The sequence below is a fragment of the Talpa europaea genome (genome assembly GCF_964194135.1).
Source record: "Talpa europaea genome assembly, chromosome: 11".
Classification (NCBI taxonomy): domain Eukaryota; kingdom Metazoa; phylum Chordata; class Mammalia; order Eulipotyphla; family Talpidae; genus Talpa; species Talpa europaea.
The window spans coordinates 1752288-1769547 of record NC_140078.1 but is presented as its reverse complement, the minus strand read 5'-3'; the positions used below and the strand labels follow the sequence as shown (position 1 = coordinate 1769547).

Genomic DNA, 17260 nt, shown 5'->3' with positions numbered 1-17260 from the left:
TCTGCTGTCCTCGGAGCAGCGGCCTCTTCTCTGGCGCCCCTCATGCCTGCGAATAGGGGGGTCTGATGAATGTGGGGGAGCCCTTCAAGTGAGGGGCACAGCCCGCTGGCACCGCCCCTGCCCCCCCCCCCGGGAGGGGGCCCCACAGACCCGACCTGGCGCGGCCCCAGGAGCGGCCCAGCCGAGCCAGACTTGGGGGGGCGAGCAAGGGCGGCCGGGCCGGTCGGGGTGCAGAGACCCGGGGCCCGCTGGCTGCCAGAGGCCCGGGGCGGGGGCGCTGCCGGGCCGCGAGCTGGTGGCACCTGCCGGGCCGGGCGGGCCGGGCCTGCTGCCCCGCGGCCTCCGCGGCCTCCCCCGAGGGCGGGCCCGGGCGCGGCCTCCCCGCCGGCCGCCCGCCCGCCCGCGCCGGAGCCGCCGCGCCGGGGCCGGGCCGGGTCGGGCCTGCGCGCTCGCGGCCTCCGGGCCGGGCCTGCTCGCCGGCCGCCCGCGCCCGCCCGGGCCTGCCACGCCGCGCCCGCGCCCCCTCGCGCCCGGGCGGCCCTGCACGTCTCGCGAGCGGCCCGGGCGGGGAGGCGGGGCCGGGCCGGGCCGCGCGGGGCCGGGCGGGCGCCGGCGGGAAGATGGCGAGCGCCGGGCTGCAGTTCCAGGCGAGCGCCGGGGACGCGGACCCGCAGAGCCGGCCGCTGCTGCTGCTCGGGCAGCTGCCCCACCTGCGCCGCCTGCCCTGGAGCCACGTCCGCGGGAAGCTGCAGCCGCGGGTCACCGAGGAGGTGAGCGCGGGCGGCGCGGGCGGCGGCCAGGCCCCGCGCGCCCTCCCCGCGGCCCCCAGGCCCGGCCCGCCCCCCGCCGCCCCCCCGCCGCCCCCCGCGCCCCCCCGCCGCCCCCCGCGCCCCCCACCGCCCCCGCCCGGCCCGGCCCGGCCCGGCCCGGCCCGGCCGTCCACGCGGGCGCAGTGTGGCCGCGACGCGCCCCCTCGACGGCCCCGCCGGGCGAGGCCCCGCCCGCCGCGCCTCTCAAGGGGGGTCGCCTCTTGTCTCCCCGCCCCAGCTCTGGCAGGCGGCCCTAAGCACGCTGAACCCCAACCCCACGGACAGCTGCCCCCTCTACCTGAACTGCGCCACGGTGGCCGCCCTGCCCTCGCGGGTGAGCCGGCACAACAGCCCCTCGGCCGCGCACTTCATCACCCGGCTGGTGCGGACCTGCCTGCCCCCCGGGGCCCATCGGTGCATCCTGGTGAGTCCCCGGGGCGCCCCGGGCGCGGCCGGGGCTGGGCTGCAGGTGGGCCGGGGCCCCGCCCCACCAGGCAGCCCGGGCCGGCTCGGGACACCCGCCTGGCGAAAGTTCTGGAAGCCTCCCTGGCATTGACACCGAGAGATGACCCAGCGCTGGTGCGGGCACCAGCCTGCTGCTCTCCAGGCAGGCCTCGCGCCAGAACTGAAGCTGACCCGTAGCCGTCCCAGGGGCCGCGCTGGGGCCGGGGCCGGTGCCTGGTCTCGGGCCTTGTGGACCGCAGAGCCCTCCGGCCCGGGGTGGCTCAGAGTTGGGCGGCACCCCACAACGGGGCCTTGTGACCTCTGCTCTCAGAGGGGCACCCAGGTCCCAGAGGCCACACCGTTCACTCCAGTCGGGTCCGGTGGCAAATCTGACCCAGACCCAGATTGCCCGAGCCCACGTGTGCTCTTCACTGCGCCCGTCTCGGGGGCAATAACAAGGTCCAGTGGCTGCTGCCCCTGCCTCAGGCAGCGAGGCTGGCGGGGTAGCCGCCGGCTCACAGCTGTGTTGGGCCCCTCTGTCCAGGGTGTACCCTTGAGGCCCCACGCTCCCCCCAGCCCCGAGGTCGCTTGTGTCCGGCCCTCCCTGCCCGCCTCACGCCCTCCCCCTGTGCTGCAGATGGCCTGTGAGCAGTCGGATGCCTTCGCCTCTGCTTGTGCCCTGGCCCGGGCCTTCCCGCTGTTCACCCACCGCTCAGGGGCCTCCCGGCGCTCGGAGAAGAAGACCGTCGTGGTGGAGTTCTTCCTGGTGGGGCAAGACAACGGGCCCGTGGAGGTGTCCACTCTGCAAGTGGGTGTCCCAGGGTCCCCAGGAGCTCGTGGCAGCATGGCCAGGGGAGGGGTCTGGCTCTTGCTTCCCGGGAGGGCGGGAGGGTGGGTGATGTCATTCCAGAGAAGGCCGGGGCCCCCTCCGTGGTCTTGACTTCCGGGATCTGGTTCTGCTCAGCGGCGTTGGCTGCACGGCGAAGCCGAGCCGTGCGCCCACGTCCACAGCTGAGACCCGCCGCTCCCCAGGCGTCACGCCCCACGCTTTCCCACGCGGTACCCGCCTGCCCTGCACAGTCGTCCTTCGGAGCCCAGGCTGTTGGTGATCCCCAACTTCCAAGTCCTCGCAAGGCTGGGTGTCGGGCTCCTGTCCCTGCGGTGGCCACCCCAGACCCGGCCTGCCCTTCTCCTGCTTCCCCTCCCTGCTGTCTTGGGAGCGCGCACCTGGTGGCTTGGTCCAGCGTCTCCTGGGGGGGAGGGATGCTGCCTGCACCCTCGAGAGCTGCTCCCCGGCTCTTTTCTCCACATCTCCAAACCTTCCCCACGCAGCCCCATTGCTTCAACTCCCTCCTCCCCACATCCCACCAAATCAAGTTTCCGCCCCTCCCGACGATCTGCGGAACCTGGACTTTTACTGTCCCTCCTTGCCTGTCTCTTCAGCTGCTGCTGCACCCCAGGCCCTTCTCTTTCCCGGTGGGTGGCATGCCTGTCCCCCTTCTCCGGCTAGCATCGGCACCCCAGGGCTCGCGCCTCTGGCTCCATCATCACCAGGGCAGGAGTGGGGACTGGAAACCTGAGCATCTCCCAGGGCTACCCCCATGTTGCCCTCCTGCCTCCTGCCTGGCCTCTTCCCCTTCTTCCAGCCAGAGTCCAGTTCTTGCCTCCCTTGGCCTTGCCCGCCTCTGCCCTGCCTTCCTGTTCCTGGCCTGCCTCGTCTTGATCCAGCTTCTTGCTACCTGGCTTCTCCGGAGGCCTGCCTGTTGGCCCTGGGCTTGTACATCTCTGTTCCGCTTGTGCCCCTGCGGGGCTGGAGGCTCCGGGGTCAGGGACCTGGTCTCCTACGTGATGGCCCGTGACGAGGGCCAGTCGTCTGTGCATCTCCATCCCCCACTACCTCTGGCCACTGCGGGGACCCCGCCTAGGCCCCTGCTGCTGCCCGGACTCTGCGGTACCTTCCTCGCTGGGCCTGCCACCTTCCAACACCGCCTGCCTGCCCCCTGCTTCCCACCCCCTGACAAAAGCAAGCCTGGCCTTGTGAGTGGCTCCCTCGTGCCCGAAGGGGCCCAGGCACGGCTGTGCACATGGGCGGGGGTTTGACTCACAGTCACCCCGAGACGGGCCCTGCTGTCCCAGGGCAGAGCCGGGGCCTGGCCGGGGCCGCCCAGCGCGGGGCCGCAGCAGCCTCCCCCGTGCGGCACTAGGCGCGGGTGCTAACTCTGTGAGGCCTGGTCCTCCCTCTTGCCCTCCTCTCCGGGGTGTTGTGAGTCTGCTGTTGTGAGCTCCTTGGCATCTTTGGGGTCCCGGGCAGGGCACTGATGCACCATGGGTGCTCACGTGGGTGAGCGGCGTGAACAGCCACTGAGCCTGCTTTAGTGAGGGGAGACAGGTGTGACGAGGTGCACCCCAGCCCCGCAGCTCTACAGGGGTGGAGGGACTCTGGGCCCTCCTTGGGCCGCCCCTCACCCCAGCCGCGCCACAGAGGAGCACTGAGCTCACCCCAGGTGTGTCCAGCACCTGGCCTCCTCGGGGACAAGTACCCGGCCACTGACGCACGCCCAGACAGCGGCCACCGGCTGCGTCAGAGATGAGCAATGGGTGTCTGCGACTCCCACAGACGGGGACCCTCGCCTCCTGGAGGAGCCCGCTGACAGGCGGGCCTGGCCACCCGGGCTCGGCTCGTGGATGAGCTGTCAAGCCTGGGTCTCTGCCTCGGAGGCGTTGGGGTTTAATTACCTCGGGACAGGCAGAGGCGCGCCGCGGCCCTCGCCGGAGGTGGCCGGGCCGGCGTATCGACCCGCGCTGCCCTCCCTGACACGCGCGGCTGGGAGAGGCGATGATGAACGTGACGCTGTCTGCGCCCCCGCTGTCCCGGCGCTGCTGTTCTCTTTCAATATTGCCTCTGCCCCGCGCGCGGGAGAGGCCACCGGCCTCCTGTCTGAAGCTTCCGAGACCCGGGGGTGGGTGACGGGATGAGGTGGGGCGGGAGGCACCGCTGGTCCAGCTGAGAGCAGGGCGCTGTGGGCATAAACGAGGCAGAGACAGACGAGAAAGCAGAGAAGTCTGGGGCCCCCGCCCGGGCAGCGGAGGACGCGGCTCCTTAGGGAGTCCCCGTTAGGTGCCAGGGTCCAGGACAGTGTGACCTCTGGTGCACACCCCCGTGAGAAGCGTCCTCGTGTGCACTGCCCACCACGTCAGTCCCCCCCGGGTGCCCAGCAGACTGTGGGCTGCACGAGGCAGGGTCCGCCTGCCCTCCAGAGCAGTGTCGTGTGAGTGACCAGAGTCGGGGTGGCGTGACACACGCAGAGGGTCTCCTCAGCAATGGGGGCCATGAGGGGGGGGGGCACCAGCAGACCCAGGGCTCAGGTGCAGGGTTTTTTCATTTGTTGGGAGGGTCCAGAGAAGCTTCTGTAGGTGGTGGTTTGACAAGTGTCTCAGACCGCCCGGATGGTGCGGTCACCCAGTTCCCTTTGGCGGTGTGGGGGGGGCGCTTGAATGACAGACGTCGTGGAGGCTGAGAGTGGAGGTGGGGTGGGTCCTGGGAGGACTCTTTCCGGCCTGTCCTCCACGGGGAAGGAGACCCGACTCCCACCTCCACCTCTACGGAGGACACTAATCCCAGTGCCCCATCCTCCTGCCTCATCTAGCCCTCCTCACCCCCAAGGCCTCCTAATACTGTCACGGGGGGGCGGGGCTTCAGCATGAGCGTTCAGGGAGGGGACACAGCATTTCAGTCCCTAACGAGGGTAACATGGCCCCAGGGAGGGCGTGGGGGCAGCAGAGGCCAGGGATAGGAATCTCCTGCGCTTTCAGGCCCGGCCCGAGAGCCTCCTGCGCTGGGGCGGGAGCGTGTTGGGGGGTGAGGTTTGGAAGGAAGGCGTCTCTGCTCCTTCTAGATCCTGGCGTGAGGCCGTGGGCCCCTGTGCAATTCTGGGGGCAGAGCTGAGCTGGGTTTCTGTGTTCTCTGGGAGGTCGTAGGTGCTGGGGACGAGAGCGGGTGGCAGCTACAGTCCTGTCAGCAGCCCCCAAACCTCGCCTGGTGGTGTGTGCCTCTGGGTCCCGGGGGAGGGGAGCGGAGGGCCCCAGCGATGACCTTTTGCTTTTTTCCTAGTGCTTGGCGAATGCCACGGAAGGCGTGCGGCTGGCGGCACGCATAGTGGACACGCCGTGCAACGAGATGAACACGGACACCTTCCTAGAGGTTCGTGGCCCTGCCAGGGCAGAGCAGGCTGGGCGGGGGTCGGCAGAGCCCAGGGACGACCAGGGGGTCAGCGTCCATGTGCCAGCACTTGGCCTGGGGCCGCTGCCGATGAAGTCCTGCCGTCCACCCTGCTCCAAGGGCTGCGGGCCCTGGTGGGGGTGGGGCTGCCCCGGGCCCCCGCTGTGGGGCTCTGGCCATGAGCTGCAGGAAATTACAGGGCTTGGGGGGTTTGCTCATGCTCAGAGCTGAGAGTCGGGGCTCCACGCCTGAGGCAGCTCTTCCCAGCGTCTGGGGCAGCTCCTCCCTGGCCCAGAGCCCCCGCCGCGCCTCAATTTCAGCCATCTTCACGTGTCCTTGTGTTGTTTTTTCCACGAACACATCCAGGAGATTAAGAAAGTTGGAAAGGAACTGGGGATCGCCCCAACTGTCATCCGGGATGAGGAGCTGAAGACCCGGGGCTTTGGAGGTGGGTGGCCGTGAAGGCTCGTGGGACGGGCCCGGGCTGTCCCGTGGTAGGGGGCTGGGCGGCCCTGGGCCCTGGTGCATCTTCCCACTCTTCATCCTGCTCTTGACCCAAAGGAATCCAGCCCTGTCCAAGCCCCGCGCCAGGCCCTGGGAAGCCAAGCGTCTCTGGGGGAGAAGGAGGCAGCGATTCAGAGTCTGATTCAGATTCTGGAAGCTGTGGGGTCCAAGTCCTTCCCCCGCCCGCTCCCTCCCTGGCCTCCTCTTGTGCCTCTGTCCTCACTCCCCTGGCCAGCTCAGCGGGGCCTTTCGGTTCCTCGAATACACAAGTTCCCATCCGCACCAGGGTCTTGTACTTACAACTCTCTGGAATTTTCCCCCAAGATACCCTCATGGGGCGTGGGCGGGGGTGCCCAAAACTGCACCTCCCAGCTCAGAGTCACGTCCTCTGAGAAGCCTCCCCAGTCACCAGGCCTTTCGCCCCACTGCCCAGGACAGCCTCGGGCGGACTGGCACCTGCAGGCTGAGGAGGGGCGGTCACTTTCTGTCCTCGGTGGCTGCAAATTGAATTACTCCAGGAGGCAGCAGCTGAAAGTGACGCTGTTTATCACCTGCAGTTCTGAGGGCGGCGGGCGTGGTTCAGCCAGGGGTGGGCCGGGCTCTTGGCCCTCTTGGGCCGCAGGGCATGCGCTTTGCCCAGGGCGGATGGCACAGGCCTGCCCAGGCCCGCAGTGCTCCCGGGAAGGCGCTCTCAGGTCTCTGAGCATGCCGGGGCAGCGGGAGTGCAGCCAGCTCTCCCCCTGACCTCGCCTGGGACCTAGTCTTCATTCTGCCTTCCCTTGAGGTTAGAAGTGAGACAGGGCCTGCCCGCCCGCCCTTGTGCGGGGGGGGGGGGGGGCTCCACAAAGTCTTGAGGGCCCAGAGGAGGGTCCTGGGGGCCACAGCCTCATAAACCCACTACAAGTGGAGGGGGAGGCCACTCCTGTGAAGAGGCCGGCCCGGAGGAGGTGATTGTGCGAGGGTCTCACGGCTCGGCAGGAGTTTGTCAGGCAGCCATTCTTGGCCCTCGCTGGGGCCGCTGTGACTGTGGACTCTGCCCACAGCAGGCCCCGGTTTCCTGGAGAAATGGGCCGTGTAAATGCACAGCAAGGCAGAGGCTGAGGCCAGCTTGGAAAGGGAGGAGCGGTTTGGGAGTGCGAGGGCGCGGGGAGGGGAGCCAGCGTGGGCTGGAGTGCGTTATCCAAAAATCACTTCATTCTGCAATCCTGTTCATTTCTCTCTGGGAATGATACAATATTTTTTCTCAGTAGGTTTTCTTGCCTAACAACACAGTGCATAGAATTCATTTGCAGTCCCGGAGCTTTGGAATTGATTTGCATTCCCGGATCCCACGCTGGCCAGGGGGCTGGAGAGGGGTTAGGGAGCTCAGGTTTGGACTGCACAGCTTCCAGGAGAAATATCTGCAAGCCGGCGTGAGAGCGCTGGGGTTTCCAGGAGGCTGCTTGGGGGGCCCTCTGCTCTGTCCAACCCGAGTCTAACCTTCTCCCTGCACTCCCCCTAGGAATCTATGGTGTTGGCAAAGCCGCCCTGCACCCCCCAGCTCTGGCCGTCCTCAGCCACACCCCAGACGGAGCCACCCAGACCATTGCGTGGGTGGGCAAAGGCATCGTGTATGACACCGGGGGGCTCAGCATCAAAGGGAAGGTGAGGTGCCGGCCGTTGGTGGGGAGGGCAGGACCCAGCTTGCCAATTCCCGAGGCATGGGGAAGACCACCGTTTTGGGGAGCTGGTGTTGGGTGTGCCCGCAGGAGGCCGACTCAGGAAGAGAGTCGGCAGCCTCTATTCCCCTTCCAAGTGTGAGAGGTTTTCATGCTCACATTTTAAGCAAGAGTCAGGAAGCAACACACCTGGGCCGGAGCAGCAGAGACGATGAGGGGGCTGGAAGGAAGGATGGGGGAGGGGCGGGATCAGCCAGGAGCCTGGGGAGCAGGTCTGGAGGAGAGATACCACGGGGCACGATTCCTCCGTCTCCACATCCAGGTTCCACACAGAGAGTGTGGCGGGGCCACATGGAGTGCTAGGAAAGCAGGTGCCCGGGGACTCGGACCCACCTGGGAGCATTGCGCCCAGCAGACTACCTGGGGATGTGCAGGGAGGTGGGCCCAGGAGTCTCCTGTGGGTGGCCAGTAAAGCTCGGCTGCATCGGGAGATGTCGCTTCAGGAGCACCAGCGGACCTCTGTCTGCCCTTCCCAGCACCCGCAATGGAAGGAGCGAGCTGGCTTCTGCCCATCCCCGCACTGCCCAGGCCTGGTGGCTGCAAGGGGCAAAGGCTGGGAAGTCCCAGGAAGGAGCACACGTGAAACTTAAGCCCCAGGAGATCTGGAGGAGAGGAATCGACCGTCCAGGGAGAAAGCTCTAGAAGGGAGATCACACACTGAGCACGTGCCGAGCAGACCTAAATCCTGGCCGCCACATGGCTCACAGATGTGTCCTGTTGGTCCACTTGGTGTTTAAAATTTGAATTAGTCACCAACATTTGAAAACAGGAAGAATTCTCACAAAAGACTGGATTTCTGACCTTGTGTAAACTCAGGAGATCTGACTGTGCAGGTCCTGCATTACTCCTGGCAATATTCTATTGGGGTGGTGGCACTGTCCCTAGGGAGGTAGTCACACCCTCACGTGTGGCCCTCCCATGTGCCGCAGGCCCCACCACTCCCTATTGTCGCTCTGGTTTTGCGTCCCCATGTAGGGTAGGGGTTGGGCTGCTATTTTTGCATTTGTAGCCTATCCAGTGTATTTCGTGGTACCTAGAGGGCAAGATCTTCTTTTTAACAATCTCTCCTCCTTTAAAAAAACAAAATAATTTTCAGGACTAATTAGGAGATGAAACTAATAATAATGAAGGTCTTAAAAAAAAAAAACCAACGCTGATCGTGAACACTCTCTTTTATTGAATTCCGTACATATTGTCATACCATTAAAAAAATTAAAAAGGGGCCTCCCCGGTGGTGCAGCGGTAGAGCGCTGGGTTGCGAAGCTGCCCGCGGCCTCTGCGGCGCCGGTTCGATCCCCGGCTGCTCCCCGGCCACCAGAGGAGGGTCCCACATGGCGCGCAGACCCCTCCTGCCGCCCGCTGCTCCCCTCAGCAGTGTACTTCGGTCCTTCTGCGTGCTCTGCTCCCCGCTCTGGCTCCGGTGAATTCTCTCACCCTCCCGCACTTCTGACTGTACCCAGTGCTTGTATAAACAAAACAAACAAACAAGCAAACAAATAAATAAAGAAAAACATGCCTCTATTGAAAAAAAAAAAAAAATCTTTAAAAAAAAAAAAAAATTAAAAAGAAAATAAACATTACAGTACAAATAAAGAAAGCAGTCCTGCATTACATTAATGCCGTTTAAACACTTTCAAGTGGCATTAACTTAATTTATTTTTAAATAGAAAAAACTTACCCTTCTAGGATGGTCTGTTGTAATGGATGTTAGCATTATAATTGTTGTTTTCAAACCTTAGCTTTGGCAGATTTGTCAATGACTCTCAGAATTGATCTTCTTCACATATTTGTGTTGAACAGGTAGACTGGGTGTCAGCTCTGTCAATCTGGCCTCACGCCCAGTTGATCCAAAACACCATTAATTTTGATTCTGAAGCGTTTTCTGTCACGGGAAGCTACTTTGCACGGATATTCAGGAAAGGCCTTTAACATAACATAAGGATCCCTTGGCAGAGATTGCGCAGAATCCCACTTCCCAGGAAACTCTAGGGATTGTGGTGCTGTCCGCGCTTCTGTCCTTTGACAGTCATTGCAGCGACTTTTGAAGGGCAGCTGAGAACAAGGCGGCTGTTCAGAGACTGAGGGGGCCTGCAGGCTTTGCTTCGGGTCTACTGTTGGGAGGCAGGAACCCCCATGCCCCAGGTGCTTGCCACCTGCACCCAGAGCTGCCAGGACGGTCCCAGCCCCTTGGAACTGGCTCCGAAGCAAGTCGAGGCCCGAGCCTGTGGGGCTGGGCCTGCTGCGGTTGGCGGCAGCTCCCAGGGCCGTAAAGAATAATGTTTCTAAAAGAATAATTAAAATACATGCATTTACAGCTACATTTTTAGGGTTAGAACTCATTTCAACCAACAACAGACTTTCTTGGGAGGAATATTTTACCTCCGGCGTTGGGGTTTCCCAGCAAGTGAAGATGAGAGGAGGCAGACTGGCCTTTAGTCGGTTGGTTCTGGCTTTTAAGTTCTCCGCACGTGACTTGGCCCCTCCAGGTACTGCAGTGCTTGCTGCCCCACCGGCACCCCCAGAGGCTGGTAGAACTGTAGCCCCACCCTCCTGGGATAAGATGCTTGTTTTGGATGTGGGTTCGTTGGAGGACCAGAATGAGAACTGCACTTCCTGGCAATTAGTTATTTTTTGCAGGCTGCACTAGCTCCTAGTTTGCAGGAACAGTCACAGCTCCACGTCCAGATCCCAGGCCAGTACAGGTCGGGGTGAACCTGTGCTGTGGGTCTCCAGTCTGTCAGCCTCAGGCCCCCTAAAGGTGTTTTCTTAAAAGTATCAACCCCAGAGTTGCTTTGCTTATGAGTGTGGTGTCGACTGCTGTGACCCATACTAGAAATTAAAACTGAGACATTTTTAAAGATATTTATTATTTCATTTAAAAATAATAATGTAAACCCATTTCATGTTAATTTTATGGAAACAACTGTTTTCCAAGATGAAAAAAACAAAAGAGAAGTATGGCATTGTTTCGCGTTGCTGCGAGGCTCCTGGTGCCCGCCTTTATTGGTGGGCAGCGGTGGTGGGCAGGCCTGCTCTGCCCACCATCTGCTGCCAGGTTGCGTTAGCTGAAATGCATCAGGAAAGTCTGGTGTGTAGCTGGAAGTGGAGCGGGCTTCAGTGCCCATTCGTGTGTCACAGCCCATTCTTTGCTATTACACCAAAACTTGACAAGTGTTGGTTTCTGGAAAGGCTGGTTCTGGTGTGGAAGCTGAGTCCCTGTCAGTGAACTTTTGTTCTGTTACGTTAAACTCTCCTGGTCCATCTGGAACTGTCCTGAACACATGATTTCAGAACATTCTGCTTCGGTTCTTTGGAAAATATCAGTCATGGGCTTATGTGGAACCTCCACATTTGATACATTTCATTGTATGACATTTTATTTTTTTAAAGATTTATTTTTGTCTATGCATCCAAGAATTGGGGTGTTAGACTAGAGGTTCTGGGGGTGAGAGGACTCCCCAGAGACAGAGCGGGGAGCAGAACAGGCAGATGGACTGAAATACACTGCTGAGGGGAGCAGCAGGCGAGACAGGAGAGGTCTGCTGTGCCATGTGAGTCAGCTCCCTGGCCGGGGATCGAACTCAGGCTTCAGTTTCTGCCGATAGCTTGATAGCACTGAGACTTTAACCCCTGCACCACCAGGGCAGCCCCCAACTGACATACTTTAAAAGTTGCACTGGGTGATCCGCCATCATAACTCATGAAAAAACCTCACGGTGCCAAGAAGCAGAGGCCAGTTCTCCAAAGCGCTGATGTTTGCTTGGATGCTCTGGTCTCAAGCCAGCTGCCCTCCTGGAGGTGAGAGCTCACTCTGTTCATCTCAGAGAGGTGTCCAGACACTGGGTAGCATCGCCGCTCCTTTGCTGTTCCCAGGGAGAGGCAGATTCCTGGAGCTCAGAACTGGGAGGCGTGTGCCTGCTTGCGCCAGAACCGCCATCCCAGGAAAGGCCGGGGCTGGGGCTCTGGAGCACCTTCCACTGCCTCACACAAAATATTGAAAACAGCTGGACTCAAGGACTGAGTCTTAAGCTAGTCATGTTACTGGGAAAGGGAACTCTGGAGTGAAATTGGCAGCACTTGGCTTTCCCGGAGGGCTGGAAATGAACCCGGGGCTGGCCGGTCCCTAGCGCCCCTCGACTCTGGCCGCTTTGGCCGCGGTGGCACCGGTGTCAGCCCCGAGCGAGAGGCAGGCGACGTCTTAGCATTGCTGTGGAGATGGCTTCTTTTGTCAAAAGAGGGACAGCACGGGCTCTGCCCCGCTTGTCACTGTCATGGAGGTAGACGCGCGTTCGGCGTCGTCGCCCGGGGCCGGGCACAGCGGTGGTGGTGGTGGTCTCGAGCCAGTGTCTGCGTGGACATTTTGCAAATGGTTTGACTGTGGATCTGAGGCTTCATTTTTTTTCTGTTGAAACAATCCTGTGCTTTCTCACAGATTAGCTCAAAGAGACAACTTACTTTCAATAGAGCTCCTTGGGCCATTTTCACTCTACTGCATTGTAAAAGCAGCTCAGTCTATGTCTAAAAACACTTTCTGTTAAAACTTGAAGCTCGTGTCATCTGACAAGGGTTCAGAAAACCACTGGGTACATTTCAAACCAGTACATTTCCAGCTGGTGACCTCTTGTTAATTTAAACTATGAACTTGTCAATTAGAGTTGAGAACCTATAAAACGTAAAAATATGTGGCCACTCTCAACCAGTTTATAGGAAGTGACGTTTACATCTGTGGCAGGAGGGCACCTCTGTTTCCAGACCTGTCTGACCCAGGAGGGGTGGCGGGCAGGTGTCCCCGAGGTGGGGTGGGGTTGGTGACAGGGTGGTAGGGAGAGTGGGCGTGAGCCCGACTGGATTGTCCGGGATGGTGACAGGGAGTAGAGAGCCCGGACCAAGAGGGGCTGAGGCTGGGGGCGGCTCAAGGCCAGAACCAGCACGGGGCCGGTGGGGCAGTCTCTGCTGCGGGGAGGTGGTCCTGGTGGACACCCACATGGCGGAGACTGGAGCTTCGTGTGTTGTGACGAGGGACACGGCCTGACCCAACCTTCCAGAAGGGCAGTGGGCAGGGAAGGGAGGTGGCCGAGGAGGCAGAGTGGGGGTAAAGGGCGACTTGGCCTTGGAGCCAGGGTGGCGATGTCCCTGTAAGAACCCAGTCACAGGGACGGGCCTCCCGGGGCCTCCCACCTGGCACAGTTACATTAGGTAACCTTAGGGGGGTAACCCCCTGAGCCTCTGCTTGAGCACATGGGATCCACGGTCTTTGGCCACCACTTCTGCTGCCCCAGAAGAGCACCCGTCTGACCCTTCCTGTGCTGCCTGGCTCTGTGGGTTCTGAGGGGGGCCTGCCTGAGGGGGCCCTGATGGGACAGGCAGGGTGGGTGGGACTGTCCTGACCTGGTCAGCATCGTCTGCTTACCCCTGCAGACCACCATGCCGGGCATGAAGAGGGACTGCGGTGGAGCCGCGGCCGTCCTGGGGGCCTTTAGAGCTGCCATCAAGCAGGTGAGTGTCCGCACGCCCTGCCCTGCCTGTTTGGTGCATATTTGTCAGCACAGATGTTGGGTTTGGGCTTCAGAAAACTAATTTAAGGCTGAGATTTGCCTGAGGCCGAGCCCTCAGGTCTTGTTTCCGTGTGGCCTCTTAGAACTCGGGGTTTGTGCAGGGAGGGACACTGACCTCCGGCCACAGTGTGGACGAGGAGCAGGGTCCGAGCAGGCTGAGCTGCCGGGCAGCTGCCCCCCCTGCAGTCCTGATGGGCGCATGTGTGACCGGTGGCAGGGTCACCCCCAATAGGGTGAGCCTTGACCTAAGAGCCCTGTGGGAACGCTGGGGGAGCCGGGAAGCACTGTCCTCTGCTCCCTCGAGCTCTGTTGTCTGTCTGCCGCTGCTGTCGGGTTGGGGTGGGGTTCCCAGCCCGTCCCTCCTTTGCCTACCACCGACCTGTAACTGAAGCCTCTGCCCCGCGTCCCCAGGGTTTCAAAGACAACCTCCACGCTGTGTTCTGCCTGGCCGAGAACTCCGTGGGACCCAATGCCACGAGACCTGACGACATTCACATGCTGTACTCAGGAAAGTAAGGCCACCCCGCCCTCGCCTGCTCGCTGCCCCAGCTGCCCGGCCCCGGGCTCGTCCCTGCTCACCCCAGCCAGACACAGGCCCTGCTGGGCAGACCCCGGGGGCAGGAGGCCCTGGGTGACAGGGGGCCCTGGGCAGCAGGCTGCCTGCTCCCAGGGGTGCCCGGGAGTGCCCTGGGGCTCCGGAAGCAGGGGACCTCACGTCCTGTGTCATGGAAGCACAAGTCGGGCCCCATGGTGCTTGACTCAGAGCTGGGATCTGCCCTGCATTAGGCAGACACCCCTTCCCAACCTTCAGGCTGAGCGTTCTTGGGTTCCAGAAACTCCATTCCCCCAGACATCCCCTCAGTCCCAACTTGGGGGCCCTCCCCGCGTCTCGCCCTTGAGGTCAGCTCTGAGATTGCCTCCTCGCAGCTGCGAAGTTCTCATTTGAAGGTCACAACTGGTGGCAGCTGGAGGAGCAGGTGGCCCAGGGTTCAGAATAGGTGAGGCGTCCCTCCTCTATAAACACATGTGAGTGCGGCTGCACACATGCACACACATGTGTACACACGTGCACACACACACACAAGTGCCAGTCCTTGGGGGCCCACAAGGTGCACTTCTTGGTGCCAACCCCTGGCCAGGCACTATGTGCCGGGAGCCCCGCCCAGTTCCCGCCACCACATCGCCCTTCTCGAGGATGGAGAAACAGGCCAGGCAGCTGGGCACAGCCCCAGCTCCCTGTTGAGCGCGGAGGGCTGGTCCGCCCCCTTCGCCCTCACCCTGGCACTGCTGTGCCACCGGGAGGAGGACGCTGCAGGGGCGAGGGGCAGCAAAGGGGGTCTCGTGAGTTCTGAGGGGCCTCCATCCTTCCAGGACTGTGGAAATCAACAACACGGACGCCGAGGGCCGGCTGGTGCTGGCCGATGGCGTGTCCTACGCCTGCAAGGACCTGGGCGCTGACATCATCCTGGACATGGCCACGCTGACCGGAGCTCAGGTGGGCCCTTAGCTGCAGTCCCCAGAGCCTGACCCCACCTTGAGCCCAGTGGGAAGGGAGCTGCTGCCCCCTGACCTTCACAGCCCAGCCAAGTAGCCCTTGGAGCCTGTGGCTGTGTCCTGCAGGTTTTGGGGGCCAGCCCTTGGCTGGGCCAGGACAGGAGGCCCCGCCCCGCACTCCTGATCACAGTCCTGTTTCTCCCTCTGCCCCCCCCCCCGCCTCTGCGGTGGCTGCGTTTGCTGCCCTCCTCTCTGCCCCTCCTGCGTTCTGTCTCCCGCTCCTGCCGCTCCCTGCGGCTCTGGCTTGCCCTGGCCCTGCCGCGCTGCCTCCATGCCTGGCTCCCAGGGCATCGCCACGGGCAAGTACCACGCGGCAGTGCTCACCAACAGCGCCGAGTGGGAGGCGGCCTGCGTGACGGCCGGGAGGAAGTGCGGGGACCTGGTGCACCCCCTTGTCTACTGCCCCGAGCTGCACTTCAGCGAGTTCACCTCAGCCGTGGCCGACATGAAGAACTCGGTGGCGGTAGGTCTGGGGCCGCGCGTGGTGGGTCTGTCGGGGCTCCTGGGCGGACAAGACCCCCAGCGAGGCCTTTGCTCCCTATTTGCGGGAAAAGCACCCAAAGGGCGCACGTGCCTCTCCCTGGTCTGCAGCCCGGGCGTCCCCCCCACTCTGTTGTCAGCATCAGTTGACCCCCCTTGCGGTGGCTCCTCCCCAGCTCTCCCCTTTCCTGGGGTGAAGGTAGACCTCTACCCACAAGCCAGCAGGCCCCCGGCCCGCCTCAGCTGTCTCCTCCAGCGGAGCCCTCCCACGTGCAGGCCTTTCTCCCGGTGCATCAAAAGGCACGTGAGAGTCACGGCCAGCCGACTGGAGCACCCCGGAAAGGCGCCCTTAGTGGTGCGCCCCCACCCCCATGCCCCACTGCTGGGAGCAGAGGGTCACAGACCGCCCCTTCCAGGACCGGGACAACAGCCCCAGCTCCTGCGCTGGCCTCTTCATCGCCTCCCATATTGGCTTCGACTGGCCCGGGGTCTGGGTCCACCTGGACATCGCTGCCCCCGTGCACGCCGTGAGTCCGGTGCCTTGGGGGAGGCTCTCCTCCTGGGAGGGCTCTGCTGTGGCCGGCGGCCGCCTGGTCTGCTCCCTGGGTCCCCCGCTGGCCTGGCAGCTCTCACCTCTCTGACCAGAGCCCCCCTGGCTCCGGGCTGCAGGCCGAGCTCATCGGCAGTGGGCGGTGGCCAGCGGGGCCCTGGCCTCCCGGGACAGAGAGACTGCTCTGCGGCCTGGGGCCCACAGAGACCCGGGGGCTCGAGTGGCACTCTCAGTCCACGCGGGAGGAGCTCACTGCCCATCCTCACTCCTTGGCCCTGAGTGTGGCAGGATGGTAGAAAGGGGGTCGGGTGGCGAAGGGGGGGCCCTTTCTGTGGTTGGGAGCTGCTCCCACAGAGGCGGGCTTGCTGAGGGTCTGTTTCCCTCGTCCTTTGCCCCCAGGGTGAACGTGCCACCGGCTTCGGGGTGGCCCTCCTGCTGGCGCTCTTTGGCCGGGCCTCCGATGACCCCCTGCTGAACTTGGTGTCCCCCCTCGGCTGTGAGGTGGACGTCCAGGAGGGAGACACAGAAAGGGACTCCAAGAGGCGCAGGCTGGTGTGAGGCCGCCCACCCCGGCCTGCAGGGCTAGTTACCTCACTTTGCACTGATTGATTTTAAGCAATTGTAAGATTATACCCTAAGAGGGGCTCTGGGTTATTTTAATTGCCACGGTGCTGGAAACAGCTCCTTCTTACATCTTAGAGGCCAGCTTCGGGCTTGGCAGGGCCCAGGGAGGGTTGGAGCATTGGGGTTTTTGTTCAGGGCCCTGCAGGCCTCCCCAGCTTTGGCAGCCTGCTCCCACCTGTGGTTCAGTAGCACCTTGGGGCCTGGAGTGCATGGGCCTCGCCTCCGCTTTGTGCCTGGGGTGTGTGTGCCTGTGGCGCTGTCTGCCCCGGCCCCCACAGGACGCCATGACACCTAGGCCCTTGCTCACCAGTGCTGCCGCCTCGGCCGGCCTGCCAGCGCAGGGCACCAGCGTCTGGCCTGCCAGCGTAGGGCAGAGGTGACTTGTGTCCAAGGACCCGGTTTTGTGGAGCGAGCTTGGCGCTGTCGGAATTCACTGGGATTGAATTAAATAGAGCGGCACCATGCCACCCCTTCGGTCTGTCTCCTCCTTTCTCCCTCCCCTTCTGGGAAACCAACCCACGGCCTTGCTGTGGGTCCGAGGCCGCAGGCTGCTGCTGCCTTCTCCTAACCAGCTTCTGGCTTTGGACACAGCCTCCTTTATGGCAGCCTGCAGCTCTGGTGTGGGGAGGGGGCGGTGGGAGGACACAGAGGCTGGGCGGGAGTATTGGGGGACTGGGAAGGAAGAGCCCCCAACACGGAGGGCAGGTCTGGGGAGTGGAGGCCTGGGACCCTTGGTTCCAGCCGGCACGACCTGGCGTCTCGGTTTCCTGAGGGCTCACGGAGCAGGTGCCAGGGAGAAACAC

At 62.7% G+C, this 17260-nt stretch overlaps 1 protein-coding gene across 2 annotated transcripts; it reads left to right on the top strand.

Moving 5' to 3' along the window:
- Nucleotides 1–620: 620 nt before the first annotated feature.
- NPEPL1 (aminopeptidase like 1) lies at nt 621–16391 on the top strand (the record flags this gene model as incomplete). Of its 2 annotated transcripts, none has more annotated exons than XM_084247124.1 (12): nt 621–770; nt 1048–1233; nt 1891–2061; nt 5365–5454; nt 5839–5920; nt 7478–7620; nt 13113–13190; nt 13661–13761; nt 14621–14744; nt 15090–15266; nt 15700–15810; nt 16233–16391. In XM_084247124.1, 12 exons carry the CDS (start codon nt 621–623, stop codon nt 16389–16391), a joined length of 1572 nt encoding a protein of 523 aa, XP_084103250.1. The 2 variants fall into 2 exon arrangements, with proteins under 2 accessions (XP_084103250.1, XP_084103249.1); XM_084247123.1 differs by having other exon boundaries at nt 1048–1278.
- Between the last annotated feature and the right edge of the window lie 869 nt (nt 16392–17260).